The sequence below is a fragment of the Centruroides vittatus genome, unplaced genomic scaffold (genome assembly GCF_030686945.1).
Source record: "Centruroides vittatus isolate TY-2023 unplaced genomic scaffold, ASM3068694v2 scaffold_769, whole genome shotgun sequence".
NCBI lineage: Eukaryota > Metazoa > Arthropoda > Arachnida > Scorpiones > Buthidae > Centruroides > Centruroides vittatus.
Genome location: NW_027122717.1, coordinates 3,499,889 through 3,522,657, shown reverse-complemented (window position 1 = coordinate 3,522,657; position 22,769 = coordinate 3,499,889). Strand labels below are relative to the sequence as shown.

The 22,769-nt window shown below is 30.3% G+C and overlaps 1 protein-coding gene across 3 annotated transcripts; it reads left to right on the top strand.

Moving 5' to 3' along the window:
* The first annotated feature begins 739 nt into the window (after positions 1-739).
* Positions 740-21,313, top strand: LOC136989825 (lanC-like protein 2). 3 transcript variants are annotated; one of them, XM_067288108.1, is made up of 10 exons: positions 740-828; positions 7,270-7,390; positions 7,468-7,684; positions 7,753-7,900; positions 8,111-8,251; positions 12,804-12,986; positions 13,058-13,234; positions 13,306-13,378; positions 18,001-18,093; positions 18,355-21,313. In XM_067288108.1, the coding sequence occupies exons 1-9, from the start codon at positions 745-747 to the stop codon at positions 18,078-18,080; spliced, it is 1,224 nt and encodes a 407-aa protein (XP_067144209.1). In that variant the 5' UTR covers positions 740-744; the 3' UTR covers positions 18,081-18,093; positions 18,355-21,313. The 3 variants fall into 3 exon arrangements, with proteins under 3 accessions (XP_067144209.1, XP_067144210.1, XP_067144208.1); XM_067288109.1 differs by having other exon boundaries at positions 18,340-21,313; XM_067288107.1 differs by lacking the exon at positions 18,355-21,313 and having other exon boundaries at positions 18,001-18,208.
* Positions 21,314-22,769: the final 1,456 nt, after the last annotated feature.

Below are 22,769 nucleotides of genomic sequence, written 5' to 3'. Positions count from 1 at the left end.
GCCAACTTGTATGGTACAGTGCCTCTTGAACTTATGAAGCTATCAAGTTTAATATTTTATACATACACTAAATGCTTGTTTACATCTTTATCATCAAAAATAATTATTAGAGTGGTTACACAGTTTCTATGCATGCTAATTACTGCAGAAGCTATCTGTGTGCTCTTAACATTCTCTACACCCATTTCAATTTTATTCCATGTTCTGAACATCTTTCATGTTGGTATTTGAAAATCAATAAATCAATTTGTCGTAGCTATTTTTAGGCTTCAACTGTTGTAAGATAGAGTTAAAAAACTTTGTTTTTTAATGCTCCAAAACAAATTATTCCATTTTGTTAAATCATGAACTAAAATACAAGTGGTGTATGTTGTATTGAAACCCTATCAGAAAAACAAAGCAATTATTACAAGATAGAATGTTGTGCATAGAGATTGTGTGAGCATTCTATACAATATGAACAAAATATTTATCCACAACAAAAATAATATGCAAATTAAGTTGATTTGGTTGAGTTAAGGTTTATATTATTTTTAAAGTTTGGTAATTGTGCTCTCAAATACAAGGATTTATATTTTTAAAGGAATTACTGTATATTCATTCTCCAGACTAAATTCATTGATTCAAATCTCTGTTAATAAACATCAACAAAGATAAAATAGATTGAGAGACTTAATTAAATTTTGTAAAAGAAATCTTGATAATTTATTAATATATAATGTAAACTTTACTGTTTTAGACAAAATGACTGAAGTGCGAGAATTTGATAATCCATATCCTGAATACGATAGTAGTAAACATCTATTAAATGTAAATGATCCTTTGAAGGTGAGTAAAAATATTAATATATGTATATAAAATGTTTTCTATGTAAAATATATAAATTCAAAACTATGTATTTAAGAACAGTGTCATTGCATACCACAAATTTATAATATCCAAATATATAAAAGCACGTTTGTATAAATCTTAAAATGCCAAATGACCAAAATCAGATGCAGGTAATGAGTAGCTGGTCAAGATGTTAGAAAACTTTCTCAAAATTTTTAGATCTTTCTCCTCATTTAGATTTCAACTCATAAAATTTGATTTATGAGTTGAAAAATGAGTTAGATTTCAACTCTTAAAAATGTGAACAAAAGTTCTAACATAAGTAGGAAAGTGACCTTGCAGAGGTGCATTATCAAATGCTATATGATATGTTATATTTGTGAAAATAGTGTGGTACATTCTGTGCAACAGAATGTATTGTGAGGAAGTTTGCTTCAGATGGGAAGAACTTGTATGAGAAGCACTGAGTTGAATATAAAATGATTATCAGTTGAATATAAAATGATATTCAGATGACGATACCGCTAGATAATAACATTCACTTGAAGTAAAATTAATTCTTGCTGCTTGTTTCTAGAATGATTGCCAACAGAGAGCATTTCTAGCATAAGCACTTTTGTATGAACTATATAAATTTTATAAAAAGGTTTCAAAAAATGATAAAAAATGTGTACAATGATTAAAACATTCAATAGATAAAGTACCCCCCACAAAACAATGTTTTTCTTGTAGGCTGGAGTTAAAGTTTTTACTTCTGTGATCAAAAAGTATTGGAAATGGTTCAATAAAATGCAAGATTTGAATTTATTCATTAAAATTTCCAACAAAAATGTCAGAAATGTTTCAAAAACAATATTTCCAACACTTGTAACAATAATTCTATTGAAAAAACAAAAATTAATGCACATTCTTTGCACAATTACATTGAACATTTTGAAAAATTGCTGGCACAAAAATTCTTTACACACAAAACAAACATTTATTTGCAAATAAAACATGATGACATACGGACTGTTTCTAGATGTCAATGAAAGTCGTACCAAATGATGAAAAGATGATGATAGTGCCTTCTTGCAAGATGCAGTTTAAATGAACCATTCTCAATATTTTTTAATCACAGTAGTATCTTCCCTGTAGTCAATTTTTGTTGAACTGTCCATATTTTTTTTTCATAATAGTAAAAATTACAAACATTTAAAAATGCTTTGTCATGATTTAATTTTTTTAAAACTTCAATGAATAATAAAAAGTATTCACAATGACAAAAAGTTCCCTAGGCAAATGCACAGCTTTTTCTTTATTGTTCTTTAAAACTTTTTTAAAATTAAAATATGACAAAGCCTTTTTACAATTTTGTAACTTTAAAATATATTTACTGTATTCAGTTTTTATTTATTTTTTCTCCTTTTGAACATTTTGCTGTTTGAGGCAATTTGCTTGCTTCATTGCCACATTCATTGAGCCAGCGTTTTTCAGACAACTTTTGCTCATGTGCTTAGATATAATTGCACTGTACACCACTATCAATGTGTGCATTTTGAAGCTGCTAATGCTTGTGAAGCATTAGCAGCTTCAAAGGAGCCACTTCAATGAGAAACCTCAAAGTTATGCTTGTCAATCAGAAAGTATCAACATAACAGCAGTAATTAACTGTCGGACTTTTAGCACATCTTTCTCCCATGGATTAAGTACCAGTATGGCCACAGAAAATGATATGGCAGAAGGATAATGAGTCATATCATAAAACCAGACAAGTCATCTGGTATTTCCAGGCCAACCTGTGAGAAGGCCAGATCTAAGTATCAAGAAATACCTTACATATTTTAGAAGTGCAAATATATCAAGACCAACAGTACACCAACTAAGAAGAACTGATGCCATTAATTGGGCTGCTACCAATTTCAATAAAAGTGATCAAGGGCCTGCATAAATATATATCACTTCTTGAGATGGTAGAGAAGCAAGGAAGATCAGATACAGTAAAAAACCAGATCCATATTCCTTTCTTAGGTATGATGTGTGCTTGATTCTTTGGTGGTGATAAACATTATGTTGATGTAAAATCCAAGTTTAATAAAAACTGTATAATGGAGTCTCACATCTGCACTGTCTTTGTCATTTTAAACCATACAGCCTGAAACTGTTACAATATGAGTATGGCACATTGTATCAGATCCAGACTTCCAAATGGTACAAAATATTTTGTTTTGGTCAGGAGTGTACACAGCATTACTACTATTCATTTGCTTATACTTGCCTAGAAGTAATTTCACTGGTTCTTAATTGGATTCATCAGGGCTAGGGATGTCTCAATACTGCCAATACCAATGCCATATTTATACTTTCTTTTGATAGAAAGTACTTTTCATACTCGATATGCTTGGTCCATTACCGACTGGTATTGATACTTCCTTGGGTATTAGATCTGCTATTGTTACATTTTTCACAGACAGGTAAGAGTCAACGGAAATTGGATTTTGCAGCTGAATTCAAAACTGAAACTGAATTCGGGTTTGAAAGCAACCAACCAAAACCAAATTTTACAAAATATTTTTGGTTAAGTTAAACTTATGTAGTAAATATAATGACCAAAAATCAATAAATTTATTACATCAAATTTCATTTCCAGAATCTATTTACAATACACTTAGAATTCAGATTACTATTTATAAATAATTTGCTAATTACACTCAAACCTGTTTTTGTGCGATTTGTTTTGTGTGATTTTTTGTGTGCAGTATATGAATTTTAATCAAATTGGTATACTGCAAAAAAATAATTGCACAAAACACATTGCACGTGTAAAAAAATCGCACAAAAAAGGACCGCACAAAAACAGGTTTGAGTGTATTTGAAAAACTTGAAGATATATTAAAATCTCAAATCAACTAATACAGTATTGGTAGCATTTAGTTTATATTAGAAATCAGGTTTAATAATTTGTTAATAATAACTAACTAGAATAAAGCATGTTATTTATGTTAAAATTAAAAGTTTCAATTACACAAAATGTTTCAAAATCAAGCCACAGATTGAACAGCAACATCACAAAATTTCCAGTTTCGATACCCAATGCCAATACCTGTATCAATACTTTTGTGGTATCAGGAATCCCTAATCATAGCTTCTTGTGGGGTACATTATAAGTTCAACATATTTTTCTTTAAACCATGTTTAAGTTGAATAGGAATTATTATGGATGCATTATCTTTCTGAAAAACCATCTTCCTCTCAAAGTTGTTTTTCAGTAGGAAAAAGAAACTCTTCTAATATCTTTTGGTATTCTGATTTCTATCTGCTATTGATGAAGACCATTAGAAAGTTAGACCTTAACTGTGATATTTAAGAACTGCCCAAACTGTGAATTTTTCCTTTCCTGTTGTGTGATATAAAACGTCTTAGGTTCCTCAAATCATGACAACAACAAACAACTATCAGACACATCTAAATTCCATTTTGTTTCATTGCTGAAGAGGATTATCTTCCATTCTTCCTTTCATGACCTATGTTCTCTTGTCCAATTCATTCTTGAACTAATGTGTTCTGATTCAGAGATGGTTGTGTAGCCATTTTAGTGTAAACTAGATGTGCAATTGCTTTAACCTTAGTGCTTTTAGACACCCTGCATTCAAAAACATTAGCTGCTGGTTTTTATAAAGCATCAATTATTGGTCACCAGTTGCAAAATTTGTTGATCATCTCTATATGTTGTCATTGTTACTGTCTACACCTCAGTTCTCACTTTTCTGAAGTATCTGATATATTTCTGAAGTTGAACTTTCCAATGTTTTAGTAATATCAAACATTTATTTCATAATCTCTTCCTCAGTGAGTTGTGTTTTAGCCTGGGCATATTTGTAATTAAGAAAACTTAACTACCCTTAGATAGACTAAAAAGTTATATCAGATGTTTACAGAATGATTTTAAACTCAAAATAGTTTCAAATTAAATTTTTTTAAGTTTTTCTGATTTTGTAACAGCTAGTTTATTGTTTGATAAGTAATTTATATAAATATATAAATTACTTATCATAAACTTATAACTTCTGTGAGGGTTGCCAGATGAAGTCCAGGTACCACTGTGAGAGTTCTATTTACTTGTTTTATTCTGACACTAATGTAACATCTCCATTTGTGTTTTTCTCTGAGACTAGTGTGAGGTCCAGGCTATCCCAGTGGAGTTTTATACAGCTTTTTAGCTTTCCTATTACTGAATGTAAGTGATTACGCTCGGAAATTTCTGACACCAAGATGGTTACACCTACTACATGAGTTTTGAGTGTTTTTCTGGATGGTAATAATACAGTCTCGTGAGACTAGGGTAAGAGTATGGAATAGGAAATGACGAGATTCAGTTGGAAAGGAGAGTCACTCGACACAATTAACTACACTTAAACATTTATTAGATGGCATAAAAATTTGTACAATGCATTACACAGCTAAACAAGACACAGTATTTGCACTTAAGCACATTATCATTGCAGAGAGAGAAAGTTCACATATTTTGGTACCTTACAAGTCTGATCTAGAAATCCCACATTGTGGGGACAGGAAATAAGTTCTTGATGTCAGTTAACAGTTCTGGAGAATAGCAGCACACAAACAGAAGGATGACAAGAAATCCGAAGGAGGCACACAAAACTGCAGAAGGTAATAGTACACAGGCACAGATCTTAAAGGAATGAAGAATGGGCAATGACTGACTAAAATTGGCTGTTCTTTGTCATATTCAAAGTTGCAAACTCCTTAGAGTTGGCAAAGTTGAGGGAAAGGTTTTATAAGGTGTCACTGTCAACTCTGAGAAAACATAAGTTGACACACTTTCAAGTCATATTTGACATATACTAGCTTCTGATGAGATTATCCTTGAGTTGTTTTCCTTTTCTTTTCTTGTTTGATTTTCACATTTCTATAAAATAGTGTTAGCAACAAAAACACTGTGGATACTTGATTTTTTAAAATATTTTTGGAGTAATTTTCATTCCATAAACTTTCAGGAAACATATTTTGCTTTCTAATGATTAATTGAATGTAAAATTGAAGATAAAAATGTATTTGTAAGTGAAATCATAAAGTTGATTTAAAATTATTATAAGGAAATAGGAAAAATACTTCTATAGTTTTATTAATGATGATTTAATGATAAAATTTAACATTTAATTACATATTTACAGCATATAAGATCCAACTTTTGTCCAAAAATTGCCCATAGCCTAATAAATTTACAAATGGCTTTCAAAAGACTACATCTAACTTCTATCTAGCCCAACTCTTGAATAAAAATGCTATTGTTTAATTAAACACATTATTATTTTTATTATTAGTTTTTGCTTTAGCTAAGCAACTGTTGCATATATATATGTTGAATATTTTAATGATGAATTTTAATTGTAATGACTTCTTTTAAACTCCTCTTTTTCCCTAGTAAATAAAAATATGCATTGTAATTTTACTTTTTTAACCATAATATACTGTTTAAAACAACTGTAAATAAGGTTTTATATATGTACAGAAAGGTTTTTATGTTTTATATATTGTATATTTAATTTGTATGTATTATGTATTTTAGTTGGCTGGGGAGAGGCCTCAAGAAGCCCGAAACTTGCACAAAACACAGGTGCATGTATCAACTGAAATAAACCTAAGATGAAGATTGCCAAGTGTCTGAGTGTCTGCACTTTATAGTGTTTAGGAGACAACAATAATTATTGACACGGTTTCAAATGCGTTAAAACCAGAATATAATAAAAAAATTTGGGACAGGGTCGAAGACACAGTATTGCTTAAATACATTAAATACAGAAGAATTTCTGTTAACTAGAACTCAAGCAACCAGCAAAAAATTCAAAGAAATAAGACTAAGTAAAAATTAAAATAAAATCAATTTTTAGCAGAAATGTAAGTTTAAACTTGGCATGTTGTGCCGTGAGTAAGTCAATGCTTTGTGCACTGCATGTTTGTCTCCCACTCCAGCCATTTAACTAAAATTGCACACTGTATTCACAGACTAGTTTTATAATGAAACTTTGTTACATTAAGATTGTCTTTATTTGTCTTAATTTACCTTTAATTACTGTATTTCAGCATTAAATATCAAGTTAATACAGAGTTTATGGTATGATATCATATGGGGTATAGTATAGTGTTAGTTAGACCTACTTTTAATAATAACTCTCAAGCCACCAGAAATTATATTTATCTGGAATCTTCCACTCTCCGTGGGTGCCAGTTAACTGAGAGTCTACTGTACTTTTTCCTAAATATTGTGCTGAAATGCGGGTGCATGTTATATGGCATAAAATATGGTAATATATAATTCTGTAAATAATAATAACAACATTGAGAAATGATCATTGGTAATTCATTTAAATATTTTTAATTGAAAATTAAAATATGAAGATAATAAATTTTGGAAATATTTCTGTCTTTTCATTACAGTTATCTAAGAATGAAAGGGAATCTTTGTATGATAATTTAATAAAATTGCTACAAAAACTTGAGTCAGAATTAAAAAAAGGAGTGGACTGGTTTGACTATTCTGTCTATACTGGAACATCAGGTAATATCTGGATTAAGTTTTAAGATTTTTTAAATAATATTTTGTTAAATATAATTAATTTTCTTAAAAATTTAAAGGTATTTCTTTAATGTATTATCACTTGTCAAATGTGTTGGATAATGGGAAGAAGGACCACTATTTTACTAAGTCTTTGTATTATTCCGAAAAACCTTTATCGGCATTGAAACACAAGCGATTTTCTTTCTTATGTGGTGATGCTGGACCTTTAGCAGTAGCTGCAGTGCTTTATAAGAAGACAGGAAAATTTCAACAAAGTCAAGATTTATTAGAAAGGTATGTAACAGATTAAAAATAAGATTTTCTCTATCTTTTAAAAGTAACATTAAGCTTTAATTTCACAGTCTTGAGAAGATTAGTAGAGATGTGATCTCTCTTCAGAGTGGATTACCAGATGAAATGTTATTTGGACGTGCTGGATATTTATTTGCATTACTGTTTGTCATGAAGCATATCAGTGGAGATTGTATTAATCATACTTTAGTTCAACAGGTTAATAAGTTTGATTTCCTATAAAAAAAATACATTAAATATTTTCATATTTTCAGTTTATGTTCTAATTTAAACAGAAAAGAGTTGTATTTTTAACTGAAGAGAAAGTAAACTGATTTGAAAACTTTAATCAATATTTAATTACCAATTCCTTTAAGTAATTTCCTTTTTTTATAAATTCTTTTGATATTTTTAAATTTCTTAAAATAGGTAATATCATCTATACTTCGATCGGGTCAACAAATGTCAAAATCTGGTGACTACAAATCCCCTCTCATGTATAGTTGGCATGATAAATGTTACATAGGAGCTGCTCATGGTCTTATAGGAATTTTATATATGCTTTTGCAGGTAATTATGTATATACTGAATCAAATAAATGATTTACTGTACAGATTGACTCAAAATTCTTCATACATCATTGGATTAGCCATTGTGTTTCCTTAGAATGGCCTCTTATGGCACCAGTTTTCATTTTTTGATTTTTATTTGTCATATGAAGATCACATTGTAACTTCACCTGACACAATGTGATCTTCAAATAAATAAATAAATATATATATATTGATTCATATTGATAAGATTTGAAATAATTCTCATATTTTGCATTAATATTAATTTATAAGATAATATACAACTACAGAGTGAATCAAAAATCAACACACATAGTGACTGCATAATAAGGTCAGCCCTTTATATGAATCACAAAATAATTCTACATGTGTATTTTCTAACCAATTGCACATATGTATTCCTCTCATTTGTAGTGAGCATGTGTTAATGTAACTAGTGTAATATATATATATATTATATATTACACTATATTATATATTATATATAATATATATATATATATATATATATATTACACTAGTTACATTAACACATGCTCACTACAAATGAGAGGAATACATATGTGCAATTGGTTAGAAAATACACATGTAGAATTATTTTGTGATTCATATAAAGGGCTGACCTTATTATGCAGTCACTATGTGTGTTGATTTTTGATTCACTCTGTAGTTGTATATTATCTTATAAATTAATATTAATGCAAAATATGAGAATTATTTCAAATCTTATCAATATGAATGTAATATTATATTAGGTATAGAATGTTCAGAAAAAGTATTTAAAGATTTGAAAGTTTTGAACAGTTTATAAGAAAATGTTTTAGTTACAACATTCATTTTTGAGCCAAATTTACTTAAATAAATTATGTATAATTTTTAAGGATTTTTTCAATATTTTATAGTTATTTAACTATTTGAATTGCCAGTTTTGTTTTATTATACTTTGAAATATTTACATTTTATTTAGAACTAAATTTTAATTAACAAATATTAGAATTATTCATTGTTTGATCACTTATTTCTTTTGTACTTCAAATTTTTAATAAAATATAAAGAAATTTTATTGTATTTACACAAATGGAAAAAGAAATTGCTACCTTGTTTATTGCCATCCTTTTATGAAAAAATTTGGAGTAAAAGATTTGAATTAGATTTCAAACAAAGCAATCTATATATATAAAAACGAATGTATGTCTGTCTGTGTGTGTGTCTGTGTGTCTGTCCTTCATGCATTACCACACTATTTATCCGATTGCCATGAAACTTTGGGAAGTTGTTTAATACACTCCCGCGAAGGTTTGTGGCATAAGTGAAGACCACTATTTCCCCCCTTTCAAAAATATATTTATATATGGATTAAGGCTTTCATGTCCAACAGATGGCGCTAACTTCTGACAACCTAAGTTGGCTTTTCTGTGAGGCATTATGCTTTTCTGTTAGAATGGACTAAAGCAGATCATTTTCTATCTATCTATATAAATAAAATATAACGTTTGTTTGTTCCTACCGATTCCTTTTGAATTTTGACACAACGTTGCATTCGAATACGCAAGTGTTTGTATATAATATACACGTCTAAATTCCCCCTACTGGGGGTTGATTGGCGGGATTAAGGCTTACCGTGAAGAACTCGGCTTCTATTATACTATTTTGCATGCGGTTTTTTGCGTTTTTAATTGCGTTTTAATAGGTTATGTCAACAGAATATACACTAAAAAGGGATTTTTCGATATTCCTCAGCGGGGAAAGGGACAAGATTAAGGCTTACTGTGAAGAACTCGGCTTCTACTTATACTATTTTGCATGCGGTTTTTTGCGTTTTTAATTGCGTTTTAATAGGTTACGTCAACAGAATATACACTAAAAAGGGATTTTTCGATATTCCTCAGCGGGGAAAGGAACAAGATTAAGGCTTACTGTGAAGAACTCGGCTTCTATTTATACTATTTTGCACGCGGTTTTTTGCGTTTTTAATAGGTTACGTCAACAGAATATACACTAAAAAGGGATTTTTCGATATTCCTCAGCGGGGAAAGGGACAAGATTAAGGCTTACTGTGAAGAACTCGGCTTCTACTTTATACTATTTTGCATGCGGTTTTTTGCGTTTTTAATTGCGTTTTAATAGGTTACGTCAACAGAATATACACTAAAAAGGGATTTTTCGATATTCCTCAGCGGGGAAAGGGACAGGATTAAGGCTTACTGTGAAGAACTCGGCTTCTATTTATACTATTTTGCATGCGGTTTTCTGCGTTTTTAATTGCGTTTTAATAGGTGACGTCAACAGAATATACACTAAAAAGGGATTTTTCGATATTCCTCAGCGGGGAAAGGGACAAGATTAAGGCTTACTGTGAAGAACTCGGCTTTTATTTATACTATTTTGCACGCGGTTTTTTGCGTTTTTAATAGGTTACGTCAACAGAATATACACTAAAAAGGGATTTTTCGATATTCCCCAGCGGGGAAAGGGACAGGATTAAGGCTTACTGTGAAGAACTCTGCTTCTATTTATACTATTTTGCATGCGGTTTTTTGCGTTTTTAATTGCGTTTTAATAGGTGACGTCAACAAAATATACACTAAAAAGGGATTTTTCGATAATCCCTTGCGGGGGAGAGGGACAGGATTAAGGCTTACTGTGAAGAACTTGGCTTCTATTATACTATTTTAGATGCGGTTTTTTGCGTTTTTAATTGCGTTTTAATAGGTTACGTCAACAGAATATACACTAAAAAGGGATTTTTCGATATTCCCTTGCGGGGGAGAGGGACAGGATTAAGGCTTACTGTGAAGAACTCGACTTTTATTATACTATTTTAGATGCCTGTTTGATTGCGTTTTAATAGGGTGCGTCAAGAGAATGTACACTAAGAAGGGATTTTTTGAAATTTCCCCCACGGGGGAGGCGTTATACATTTATAATAGATACATTTTGAGCCACAGCAACGCGTGGCCGGGTCTGCTAGTATTAAATAATTCTCCTTTGGTCTGTTTGAGTGTTTAAATTTATTTTAAAATAATATGTAGTTTCATCTTGAGCAGTTAACTAATTGTGAAATAGTCTGTGTACTATCAAGTATTGAAAATAAACAGGCAACACATGATTTCTGCCACTCATTATGCCATTTAAGTTATATCACTTTTTGTGATAAAAATATTTAAACTAAAATAAAGAAATATACATGGGGTTCACGATTCAATTAGAAAATCTGAACTACCATTTATTGGATTTCTGTTAGAGATATAGGTAATTAAAGTTTTATAGTATTAGCTACACTAAACAGTAAACCAAAAATCACAGTTAATAATTATTTTGTTTAATTTCTTCTTTTTGTAGTGATAAAAGATGTGTTTCTGATATTCAGCATGCTTACCAGAGACTGAGTAGGTAAAAGCACCAAACACTTGGTAGTTAGTTCATTGTGGATTTGTGTGTCACCAATGGGCTGGCAATGCAGTTTTTGGTTTTTATTCATGTGTCTAACATCTAAATAGGGGCAGTTTCCTCTTGGCAGATTGTCCATGTGTTGTGTTTGCCTTGTGATGGAGTAAGGCAAACATCAATCTAATCCAATCTAATATTCAGTACAATGTTCTGTAGTTCAGCTAATTAGTTTTGATATGATATTGGAAAGGTTTCAATATATACTTATCATAAGGAAAGACTTAAAATAAAAATAAATAATTTCTTATTTATTTCTAACTGCTTATTAATATACTAAGGACTCTACTTATGGATGCCCATGGTGTTTCACGTTGGTTTGCAATGCTCTTCATACTTCTGTTGCAGTTTATAATAATTCTAAATAAACAATATTAGTTTCATATATATTGATTAAATAACTGTAAATAAAAATATAATTAATAATAATCAATAGTAAGACAAAAGAAAATATAATTTTTTTATCATTATCATCATCATCAGTATAGGTTTAAATTATTAGTTATAAATCTATCTACATAGGGGACTGTTCAAGTATTATATCAACAAAACTTTGCCATTTTTTGATCTCTCTCCTCATCACCACCAGTTATCAGAAATCAAATAACCCCTTTCCCCTAATTATGTCATCAGGCCAGATGTTAAAATCATTTGCAAATACACATGAAAATTGTCTGAAAATAATATTTTTGTGATGACTGAAGAGAAAAACAGACAATGAATCAACTATAGAATCTTATACTATTAGACTCACCTTCCACCATTATCAAAATTGTCAGTTACTAACAAATCTCTCTCCCCTGAACCAATGATGAGAATACTTCAATGGTATTAGATTATTATGATTTGAAAAATTGCTAAGTTTAATAATTACTAATAATAATTTTTTTTTAGTAATATTAAGTTTAATTAATATTAAAATTATTTTATTTTTTATAGCTTTGGTTTCTATCTCTAACTTCTGATTTACTTGACTGAATCCATGAGAAAAAGGGCTTTTAATGCCTGTAAGAGAGAAAATCAGTCATTTGATTTATAAATTTTTTTCAGCTGAAATTAAATGTTTTGAAATGCAAAATTAATTATTATTCTGATATTGTTAGGCTCGTGAATACATATCTTTAGAGGAACTTAATTCTTTAGTAAAACCAAGTATAGATTTCTTATTGGAAATAAGATTTCCCTCTGGAAATATGCCATCTTCATTAGGAAATAAAAGTGATCGACTTGTTCACTGGTGTCACGGAGCCCCAGGTGCCATTCATTTATTTGGTCTTGCATATAAGGTGACTATATTAAGAACATTATTGCAAATTGTAAAATTATGAAATGTTCTAAGTAATTTTCATTTAATTAGGTGTTTGGAGAACAGAAGTATTTAGATGCTGCAAAACAATGTGGAGATTTAATTTGGAGACGAGGACTATTGAGGAAAGGTTATGGTATTTGCCATGGTGTTTCAGGCAATGCATATGCTTTTTTAGTTCTTTATCAGTTGACAGATGAAAAACGTCATCTGTGGAGAGCATTGAAGGTATTACTTATTTTATATTGTGAAATTTGAAAAATTAAAAAATAGAAGAAATGTAATAGTATACTTTATAGTTTGCTGAATGGTGTTTTGATTATGGAAAACATGGTTGTCGTATACCAGATCGTCCACTGTCTCTATTTGAAGGTAAGCAAAAAACAATGTTTATTCTAAAATAAATTTAAATTCACAGATAATTCATTAGTTTATGATTTTTTTTGTTTATCTTATTCACTCACATATACCTATACTTTACTGATCAGCTTTATGCAACTATATATGTGATCACTGATCACATACACAGTTGTGTAAAGAAAATTGTATGTATGAGAATTTTTAAAATTACATAAATCAATATTTTTTTATGAAGGAATAATAGTACATGAGCATAATACAGTATTCACATGAGAGTTCAATATATTTCTTCGGATTTTAGTGTAATGTAATATACATGGAGTTCATTTAAAGTAAATTGGAATTTTAATTCTCCATGTTTTGTGTTACTATAACTATTATAATCCTTTGAAGTAGCCTTTAGAAAGGAATGGAATAGATGGAGATTATGATTCAAGGATTATTTTATTAAACATGATCATGAGGCATGGCAGTGACTCCCTGTCAAGTAAAAAAGTCACTGACTGACATATATATATACACACACACACAGTGTATATACAGGAATCAGAATTGTTGATTTTCGGGGTCGATTCCTCTGCCTCAAACACCTGAAGTAATTCTGAATATCTTTTTTGAAAGAAAATTGTTTTCTTAGGTAGTGTGCAAAATTTCAAGATTTTTTGTAAAGTGGCTGTCGAAATATAAGCAATTGAAAAGTGCAAAAATTCTTCTTTTTCTTCATCCAGAGCACTGCAGATGCTTGTACAAAAAAAACCTACTGAGTCTAGAAAGCTCAAATTTTAAACTTAAGCCTTTCTTGTTATCAGTGAGGTGCTCACAAAACTTTGTGGTTTATAGATCAAAGTTCATGAGGTTTCCCATAGAGCTAATTTAGTTTTATAGCTTAATTGTATGCTTATAAAGATAAAATTGCATGGAAACAAATCAGTTTTATTCAGAATGTTACTCAGAATTACAAAAGCTCAAATTTATGCAATTTAAAACTTTTTATAATGATTTTTCTGAATGGTGTATTGAGTGTCAGTTAGCAGTGTGTTGGTTGGCAATGTGTTCATTTGGTGCTCGGCGGTCACCAAATGAATTGTACATCATTCTCTTATGTCTTGACATAATAATACAATTATTAAACAAACACAATTAAAATTCAAACAGAAACATCTGAGATGTAAAAAAATTTTGCCCAGTAAAAACTTATGACAATTTAGACACCAGTCAAAATTTTTTTTTAGGAGTTTTTCTTTGGTGAAGATAAGCGTGGTGTTCTAAAGCAATACTCACAAGATTTTTTACCTGTATTATTATTTTCTACATTTTGCTTCCAAGCACCAAGCTTATTTTTATTAATGGAAAACTCATAAAAAAACTTTGACTGTTATCTAAATTAATTGTATTATCATTTAGTTTGTATGAATAGCTTAACAGACTTATAACTGTACATATTACTTTATAATCAAATGCTATTCTGAATATTCTTTTTATCTTTCATCCTTGTATACACTAAGAGAACTTTTTAATCATACCTATCATAGATTTGGCCATGCTTTCATTTTAACTCTTTCTGCCCTATGGGCACTAAGAGGGCCTTTTCTAGCAAGCCCATTATGGGTTTGGCCAGGCCCACAATGGGGCGGCTGGTTGGTGAGGGACAGGGGCTGACATATCTGGTCGGACCACCCCCTGAAAAATTCCTGGGGATTTTTTGACCTGTTCAGATTCAATCCCAGGTCCCCCAGAGCAGTAGGCTGCCACTTTGACTCCTTGGCGATCTGGCCAAAAGTTTGGCCATGCCTGCAGTGGGGTGGCTAAGTAGCTAGGAATGGGAGCTGACATATCTGGAATGGATCACCTCCAAAAATATTCCTTGGTTTTTAATGCCCAGATTCAATCATGGGTTTCTCTATCAATAGGTTGATGCCTTGGCCTTGTAGATTTCTGAGTTCTGACTATTTGGTTTTTATACATCAGCAGACTCTTTATGTCAATGTACTTTGATTGTCTAATATATAAGAAACTTTTAACCATCAGTTATTATTCATTACACTTTATATATTTAATTATATGAATTGCAACCTTTTGTTTTTGTTTCTCACCATCCCAAGAAAGTTATTTTCACATAAAGAATTATTATAGTTTTGTAGGATATTTATTATAAATTTAGTTTGTATTGGTATTAAACAAATGTATATTAATAAAATTAGCATGCTAATGCAATTTGTGAGAATTGATGATCTAGATTATTTTTCTTTTATATGAAATTGATTTTTGTAGCATTTAATTAATAGCAGATAGTTTATCTTTAATAATTTAATAAAATGTTTAAAGTTCTTTTTACAGTCCATTCAATTTGACAGGTTCTTTTGCCATTAATCATTTATAATGTTAGTTCATAACATTCAATTATTTGTTCTACTTCAATAATGAAAAAATGAAGTAATAGTCTATCAAATTTTTTATAAAAATGTCTAATACTCACTATAAAATATCCACAAAAAATTGTACAATAATTAATTTTTTATATGGTTGATGTATAAAATAGATGATACTTGCCAATATAAAACTATACTCCTTTACAATATGTGATGAGGATTCTTAGCTTGGGAATCTTCAAACTACAGATTACTGTGCACATCTTATTCTGAAGAAATTAAAACGTTTATTGTTTGTTTCAGAATGAATTTAGGGACATACTATTTATATTATACTGTTCAAGTTTATAAGAGAGATGAAGAGACATTATTGATTGATCATTCTTGAGAGAGAAACAAAAGATAACTTCTGTTCTCAACAATAAAAAACTGAACACTAAAATGACTGGTTTAATCATGTTAAAATTAATTTTTGATATTAAAAAAGCTATTTGAAAGACAGAAATTTTGAAAATGTTAAATCATTTATTTATGTCCACCAGTGGTCAAGTGATAAAACCACTGAACACTGGTAGTTTGTCATGGATTTGCACCCAACCAACAGGCTGGTCGTGTGGCATTTTCTAGGTATTCTTCATGTGTCTAACACTTAAACAGAGACCAGTATCCTAACAGAAAGTTCTCCTGAGAGGCTCTCCTCTTGGTATGTTGCCCATTTGTTGTTTTTCTTTATTTCTAGGAATCCAATTCAGTCCATTTATTTATTGACTGAATTGTCTGACTCAAACAGGACTGGGCCCAATCCGGATAACTGAAAATTTGTTAACGACTTAAATAACACAGTTTTGATGTACTTTATATTTTATTTATTGTACATTATATATACGTTTACAACAATATTAACAGTATAAAGCAAAAGACATATCTACATACATCAGTTCATTATTTTCTATCAGCTGGACAGTGCATGTACTGTACATAAGTTTCCTGACCATTTACATGAGGAACTTCTAGAACTTATCTTTATGACCTTTTTCAAGGTCTACTAGTAATTAGACTTAGCGCTCACTCCATAGGGAAATCAAAGGACTAATTTGAACCGAAGTACAGTAGAGCGTCGATAAGTGGAACGTCGGTAAGTGGAATGGCCGGAAAGTGGAACGATTTTCAGTCGGACTGTGTCGTGCTGAATCGAATGTTTTTGATACTAAATTTACTTCTAAAGTATAATTTTTTTATATTCTTTAATATATTTATTTTGTTTGTACAAAATGCAGAAATAATTTTTAATGATACGATAGCCTCGATGATTATTATAATTTTCGTTAGGCTTAAAATCGACGAAAATTCAACACAAAGCGACACGCAACGGAGAAAAATTCAACAGGAAGCGATACGCAACGGAGAAAAATTTGAACATCAGACAGGTTAATGTATTTTTTCGTACAAAGTCGGAAACTGGAACAAATCATTAACTGGAAGGACCCCAGTCCCCAATTGGTTCCACTTATCGACGCTCTACTGTAATTGTAATGTACTGTACTGTATTTATTTTTGTTACCAGATCCTCTGTTATAAAGTCACAAGTGATCAAAATTGGCATTGTGCCAAAGGAAAACAGTATTTTTACAATGGTAACATTATACTCAGGCAAGAATGTACTACTTACAAGTTAGTTCTTTGATTTTTTTTTGCATATATAGGTTTTCTGTATGTCTATCTTTCTTATTCTGGATAAACTGGAGATTTGGATTTATTCTGGATAAACTGGATCTGGATAAACAGGGTTCCACTGTACCAAACACTAATAGTTGGCTGTGGATTTGAACCCAACCAATGGGCTGGCCATGTGGAATTTCCTGTTTCTAACACTTGAGTAAGGGCCAGTTTTTAGAGAAAGTCCTCTTTGGTAGATTGCCCATGTGTTACATTGCCTTTTTCCATCAATTGTAAAAACTTCAGTACTATTATATTAGAAATTAGAAACTAATAATATAAACATTCATATTTGAAAATACAATTTGAACCTTTAGCTTGACAAACAAGGAAAAACAATTTAAATTCTGCTGTTATATTGACATAGATTTTATCTTTTATATTACGTTTTTAAAAAATTATATAGAAATTTAAATTTAAAAATAAGGTTTTTAACATTATTATGTACTTTGATATAAGTTCTTTATAAAGAATTACTTTTTTATAATAATATAAATTTAGTTTATTTTTAATCAGGTCATAAATTTTTAGAATTTATTTTGTATGCAGGTCTTGCTGGCACTATATATTTTCTTGCTGACATGTTAAATCCAGAGCAAGCAGCCTTTCCAGCATTTCAACTGTTTTAAAACAAATACTCAAGTAAATAATTGAATTTGTCAGTTAAAATTTTTGTGACTCAATTTCATTATTTATCATCAAAAATTATATGTATACAGTTGTTATTAAATAAAATCAATAATTAAAAATAATTAAATTTAATTATTTATATTAAACTAGTAAATTCTCTGAAATATTATTTTAATGTATTATAACAATGATAAAGTTTTAGTGTTATTTCATTATCATTTAATAATTTAATTAATTGTGATTTCTTATTTAAATTAGTCATTTTTAATACAGAAAAAAGAGGTATCAGAAAGAGTGCTAAGCGATAAGGTAGCGGATATGAAAGAGGTGTGCAAAGACAGTAGTGTTTGTAGGAATCAGATAAATGGATGAGTGTATGTGTGCAATCCTTCTTGTCTGTTGCTCACCTCTTCTGAGAAGTGGGCATGAAGATATGTATGTAAGACAGAAAGCAGTGTTTCCCAACCACATTTAATTGATGACCAAGACATTATTCAAGACTGCTAGGTTGCATAATAAGTTTATTAAAATTTAAAATATTTGCTGATAAAAAACTGAAGAACTGACCAAATCTGTATACAAATAACACTTTGATTAGCTATAATTTATCCTGTTTACACAAATTATTTACAATAACTAATACATTTCCTATGAGAATTTCCTTACAGTATGTGTTGGTAAAATCAGAAAAAGCTGATTATGCAACCCTGTTATTTATAAAGATATTGTGGCATCGGTGCCAATTTTACCACTGAGCATTATAAGCAAAAAATTGCCTGCATGTTGCTACAAAAGAAAATGAACAAGGAATAATCAAATAATTTTTTCTTCTTTCTAATGGCTATCTATAAGGAATCATTACAATTGCTCATTTCTAAGGAACATGATGATTTGTATTTATCAAAGTGATAAAATTATTATGAAGATCATTGTGTCACTTATTTGATACCTATTAATCTTTAATTAAAACATGCATGGGCTGCACTGAAATATTGCCTATGGGCAAACTGATTCTAAAATTGGCACTGTGTGACATTATTGGAAAACTATGAGGAATTGAAACTATTTATTATGATATATAAATGCTGCATGAAAAAATTTTGTTTCAATTTAGAATAAATTTGTGAATATTACTATCAAGCATTTAGAATGATTTTACTATTAAAATTCAATGCAACTGCCACACGTTGGTTCCATAGGAATTAAGATATATATATTATATGTGAAGAAACAGTACATTTTGTTGTGCCGTAGTAATTAGTCTAATACAAAAAAAAATTATTTTGTAATCTCAAATGAAGGTTTATTGAATTAAAATAGACTTATTTTTTTGATCAAATATTTCAAATATATAATTAAGTAATTGCTCAATAAAAATTATTATATGTTTAAATCATGCAATCTTTCTATTAAAATATTGCAAAAAGTTTATAGCAAACAATTTTTTAGTAAAAATAAGACATTTTCAAATATAGCATTCATCTTCAGAACAAATAAATTATAGAAGTTTTAATCAATGAGAATAAAGATAAAATACAGAATGTAAAGAAATTATTGGATTATTTTGTTACACCCATGGGTGAGTTGGTAGTGTTCTAAGAATCATAAAATTCCTGTCAATTATACACTGTGAACGTACATTTAGAATGGCCTTAGTGCTGCTGCCATCAGGTGGGGAAAGTGCACATCAATGATAAAGAAAATGGCTGCCTTACTAGTCAACTGTAGTTGTTATGTCCTGGAATATGCATTAAGTAACAGTATTGTTCAACATGCATTTCAATGACAATATGCATATTGTGGTTCTTTGCACCATCAATCTGAAGGTGGTAAAAGCAATTTTGTGATAGAGGATGCATCTGTCATCAAGTGAAAGGTTATGTGGGGAGGCAAAGTGTTACCAAAGAAGCAGTCAACAGTATGTGTAAAAGAAAATCCTAGAAATCTATATGGAGAGCCAGTCAAAAATTGAATAAAAGTCTACAGTGATGAGATTCTATGGAAACAATTGTAGTTGTACATCATCTAGACCAGGGGTGGCCAACAAGTCGATCGCGATCGACCGGTCGATCTCCAATCCAATTTTGGTCGATCGCTTGCGATGTCTTGACTTAATGTATTATATTTGTAACCAAACACAACAGTATGCATGCAGTTATGACTCGACTCATAAGCAGTGCACCACGTACTGAAACACAGTGTATAAACATAGTATGTATTTCACACCTCCCCTCCCCACTTACACTATGCTTATGACAACAAGTCGATCGCGACGCATTTTTAAGATAAAAAGTAGATCTTATATATACAAAAGTTGGCCACCCCTGATCTAGACAACATCTACACATGATTCACCCCAGTCATTGGACCTTACAGTATATGATTTCATTAAAGACAATGTTTAAGTTCCTCCACTTCTAACGATACAGCCATATTGTGGAAGTGCATCAATACTACCATCAGGAACATCACATTGCCTGAGAAAGTTTGGCAAGAGTAGGAGTGCTGCCTGGACATCAGCTATGCCACACATGGGGTGCACACCAAATACATTTGAGGTCAGTACGAAACTGCAAATATTCCTCTTTCACAGGGTTATAATGTCGTGTGTTTCTGTTCAATATTGGTGGAAATATGGTCTTAAAAAATTTTCCAATAATTTATGTGCACCTGTATTTTGCACATAAAGATGCTACAAAACATTGTGGTGATTTAATTTGGAGGAGAGGAATATTAAGGAATGATTATAATATTTGTCATGATATGTGCTTTTTAGTTCCTTTACCAGATGACTGTTGACATTTTTTATCTGTCATTATATATATGTAGTATATAGGACCTGCTGATATGCAGCTTTTGATTCAGAGAAAGTGATATAGCCAACCATCTATAATCCCAAATGTTCACATGTTAGATTGCTGAGTAAGATCACAGTCAGCAAGGAAAGATGCCAAATAAAAATCTAATATTCTCTAGAGTATCATTTCCCAAACTAGGGTCCACAGATCAATTCTAGAAGACTGGCAGTTTGTGGTCCCACTTCTAGTAATATGCATTTATTTTCCTAAAAACATGTAGAATCATGACACATTTCACTGTAGAACATTACTTATATCTGGTACACATACTAATTGTATCTGTCTCTTCCTTCAAGAGCATGTTCAATCTGCTCTACTATGTATAACAAAAAGCTAAATAAAATTATATATGTATGTAAAATAAAAATGAAAAATTGAGTTGTTTCACAAACAAAACATTAATTTTTTTTCTGTGAAAAACCTAGTGTTTTATTTACTGTTAGTCTTCAGCACTGCTAATCTTAATTAAAAACACTGTTTAGACCAGGGATGGGCAACCTGCGGCCCGTACAAAATATGAATAAATATATCAATTTTCCAGCTTAAGGAAGTATGCAGCAAAAATTCAAATGTTATCTGCAACTTATGTATGTGAATAGTTTTTCCACAAGGAATTTAGTAAAAATTAAAACAAAAAGCCAGCTAACAGCCACACTGAAACTAATTTAAAGCTAGCAGTGTCTACTATTTAACCAAATATTTCCAATATATTACATTTATATCAGTTCCAGAAGCTAAATTAAGTATAACTATGCTAATTTATAATTATATATGAATAAATAATCGTAATTTACCAACTTTTTTTCCTCTTTTCTCTTGTATGCAGCCTACATGAGTTCAAAAGTTTTGAAATGTGGCCCTTACATAGAAAAAGATTGCCCATCCCTGGTTTAGACCTTCATTTGCCAACAAACATCCTGAAGCCAAAACTCATATGCATATGACAGAGGCAATTGCATTGTTTATTAGAGGGCACCTATTATTTCTATTCTTTTGGAATTGGGTGCAACCATTTTTCACTTTAACAACACAGCATTCAACACACTCACACTTTATTTTAACATGAGGTAAGAATGACAATGCTGTACAGAATGTGCAACTTTCAGTTTACAATAAGTTTTATCTTCTTCCAATAGACATTATGCTTACTATTAGTGGGCACTATCTAACTTTCTTCATCTTGTAGCTGTGTTGTTTATTATAATAAATATATTTTAACTATACATTATGTATAAAATACTGTTCTGATAGAGAATGTGGCTTATGTACAGATGTCTCAAAATAACAAAATATTTGGATTATTTTTTAGTATAAATTTTATATATAAATATATTAATTATTTTTTAATAATGATTATATTTATTATAAATAATTTAATTTAGATTGTGTAGAAAAACAATTAATCTTGTTAACTGACAAAAATATGGCAATTTATTAAAACTATACGAATCAGAAGAGGTCTGCATAATACTGTGTGTTCTGTTCAAAGTACCTGATTTTAATTTTCCATAAAAAATAAATAGTTTAAGATATATAAAAGAAATAAGTGGCATCTGGTAGAAGAACTCAAGTTTTATAAAGATTTTTTTCATATTGCATGATGGCACAGAAGTCAAATTATGAGCATTATTGTCCAATCATGGCTTCACCACAAGAGAAAGTGCAAGTTGTGGTCTAGAACAGTAGTGTGCAAATATTTTCATTTCCAACCCCCCATTTTGTGTAAAATTTTGTCATGATCCCTGGATAGAAAGTAGATGTTTACTGTGCTATGACTATACTGGTGCACTGCATGCTAAATATGCGTGTGTTAACATGTGTTTCTGTTGC

Coding starts and splice junctions, on each gene's coding strand:
- LOC136989825 (XM_067288108.1), top strand. CDS start 745: ATGACTGAAGTGCGAGAATTTGATAATCCATATCCTGAATACGATAGT. Junction 829..7,269: donor ATGTAAATGATCCTTTGAAG/GTGAGTAAAAAT, acceptor TTTTCATTACAG/TTATCTAAGAATGAAAGGGA. Junction 13,235..13,305: donor ATCTGTGGAGAGCATTGAAG/GTATTACTTATT, acceptor TATACTTTATAG/TTTGCTGAATGGTGTTTTGA.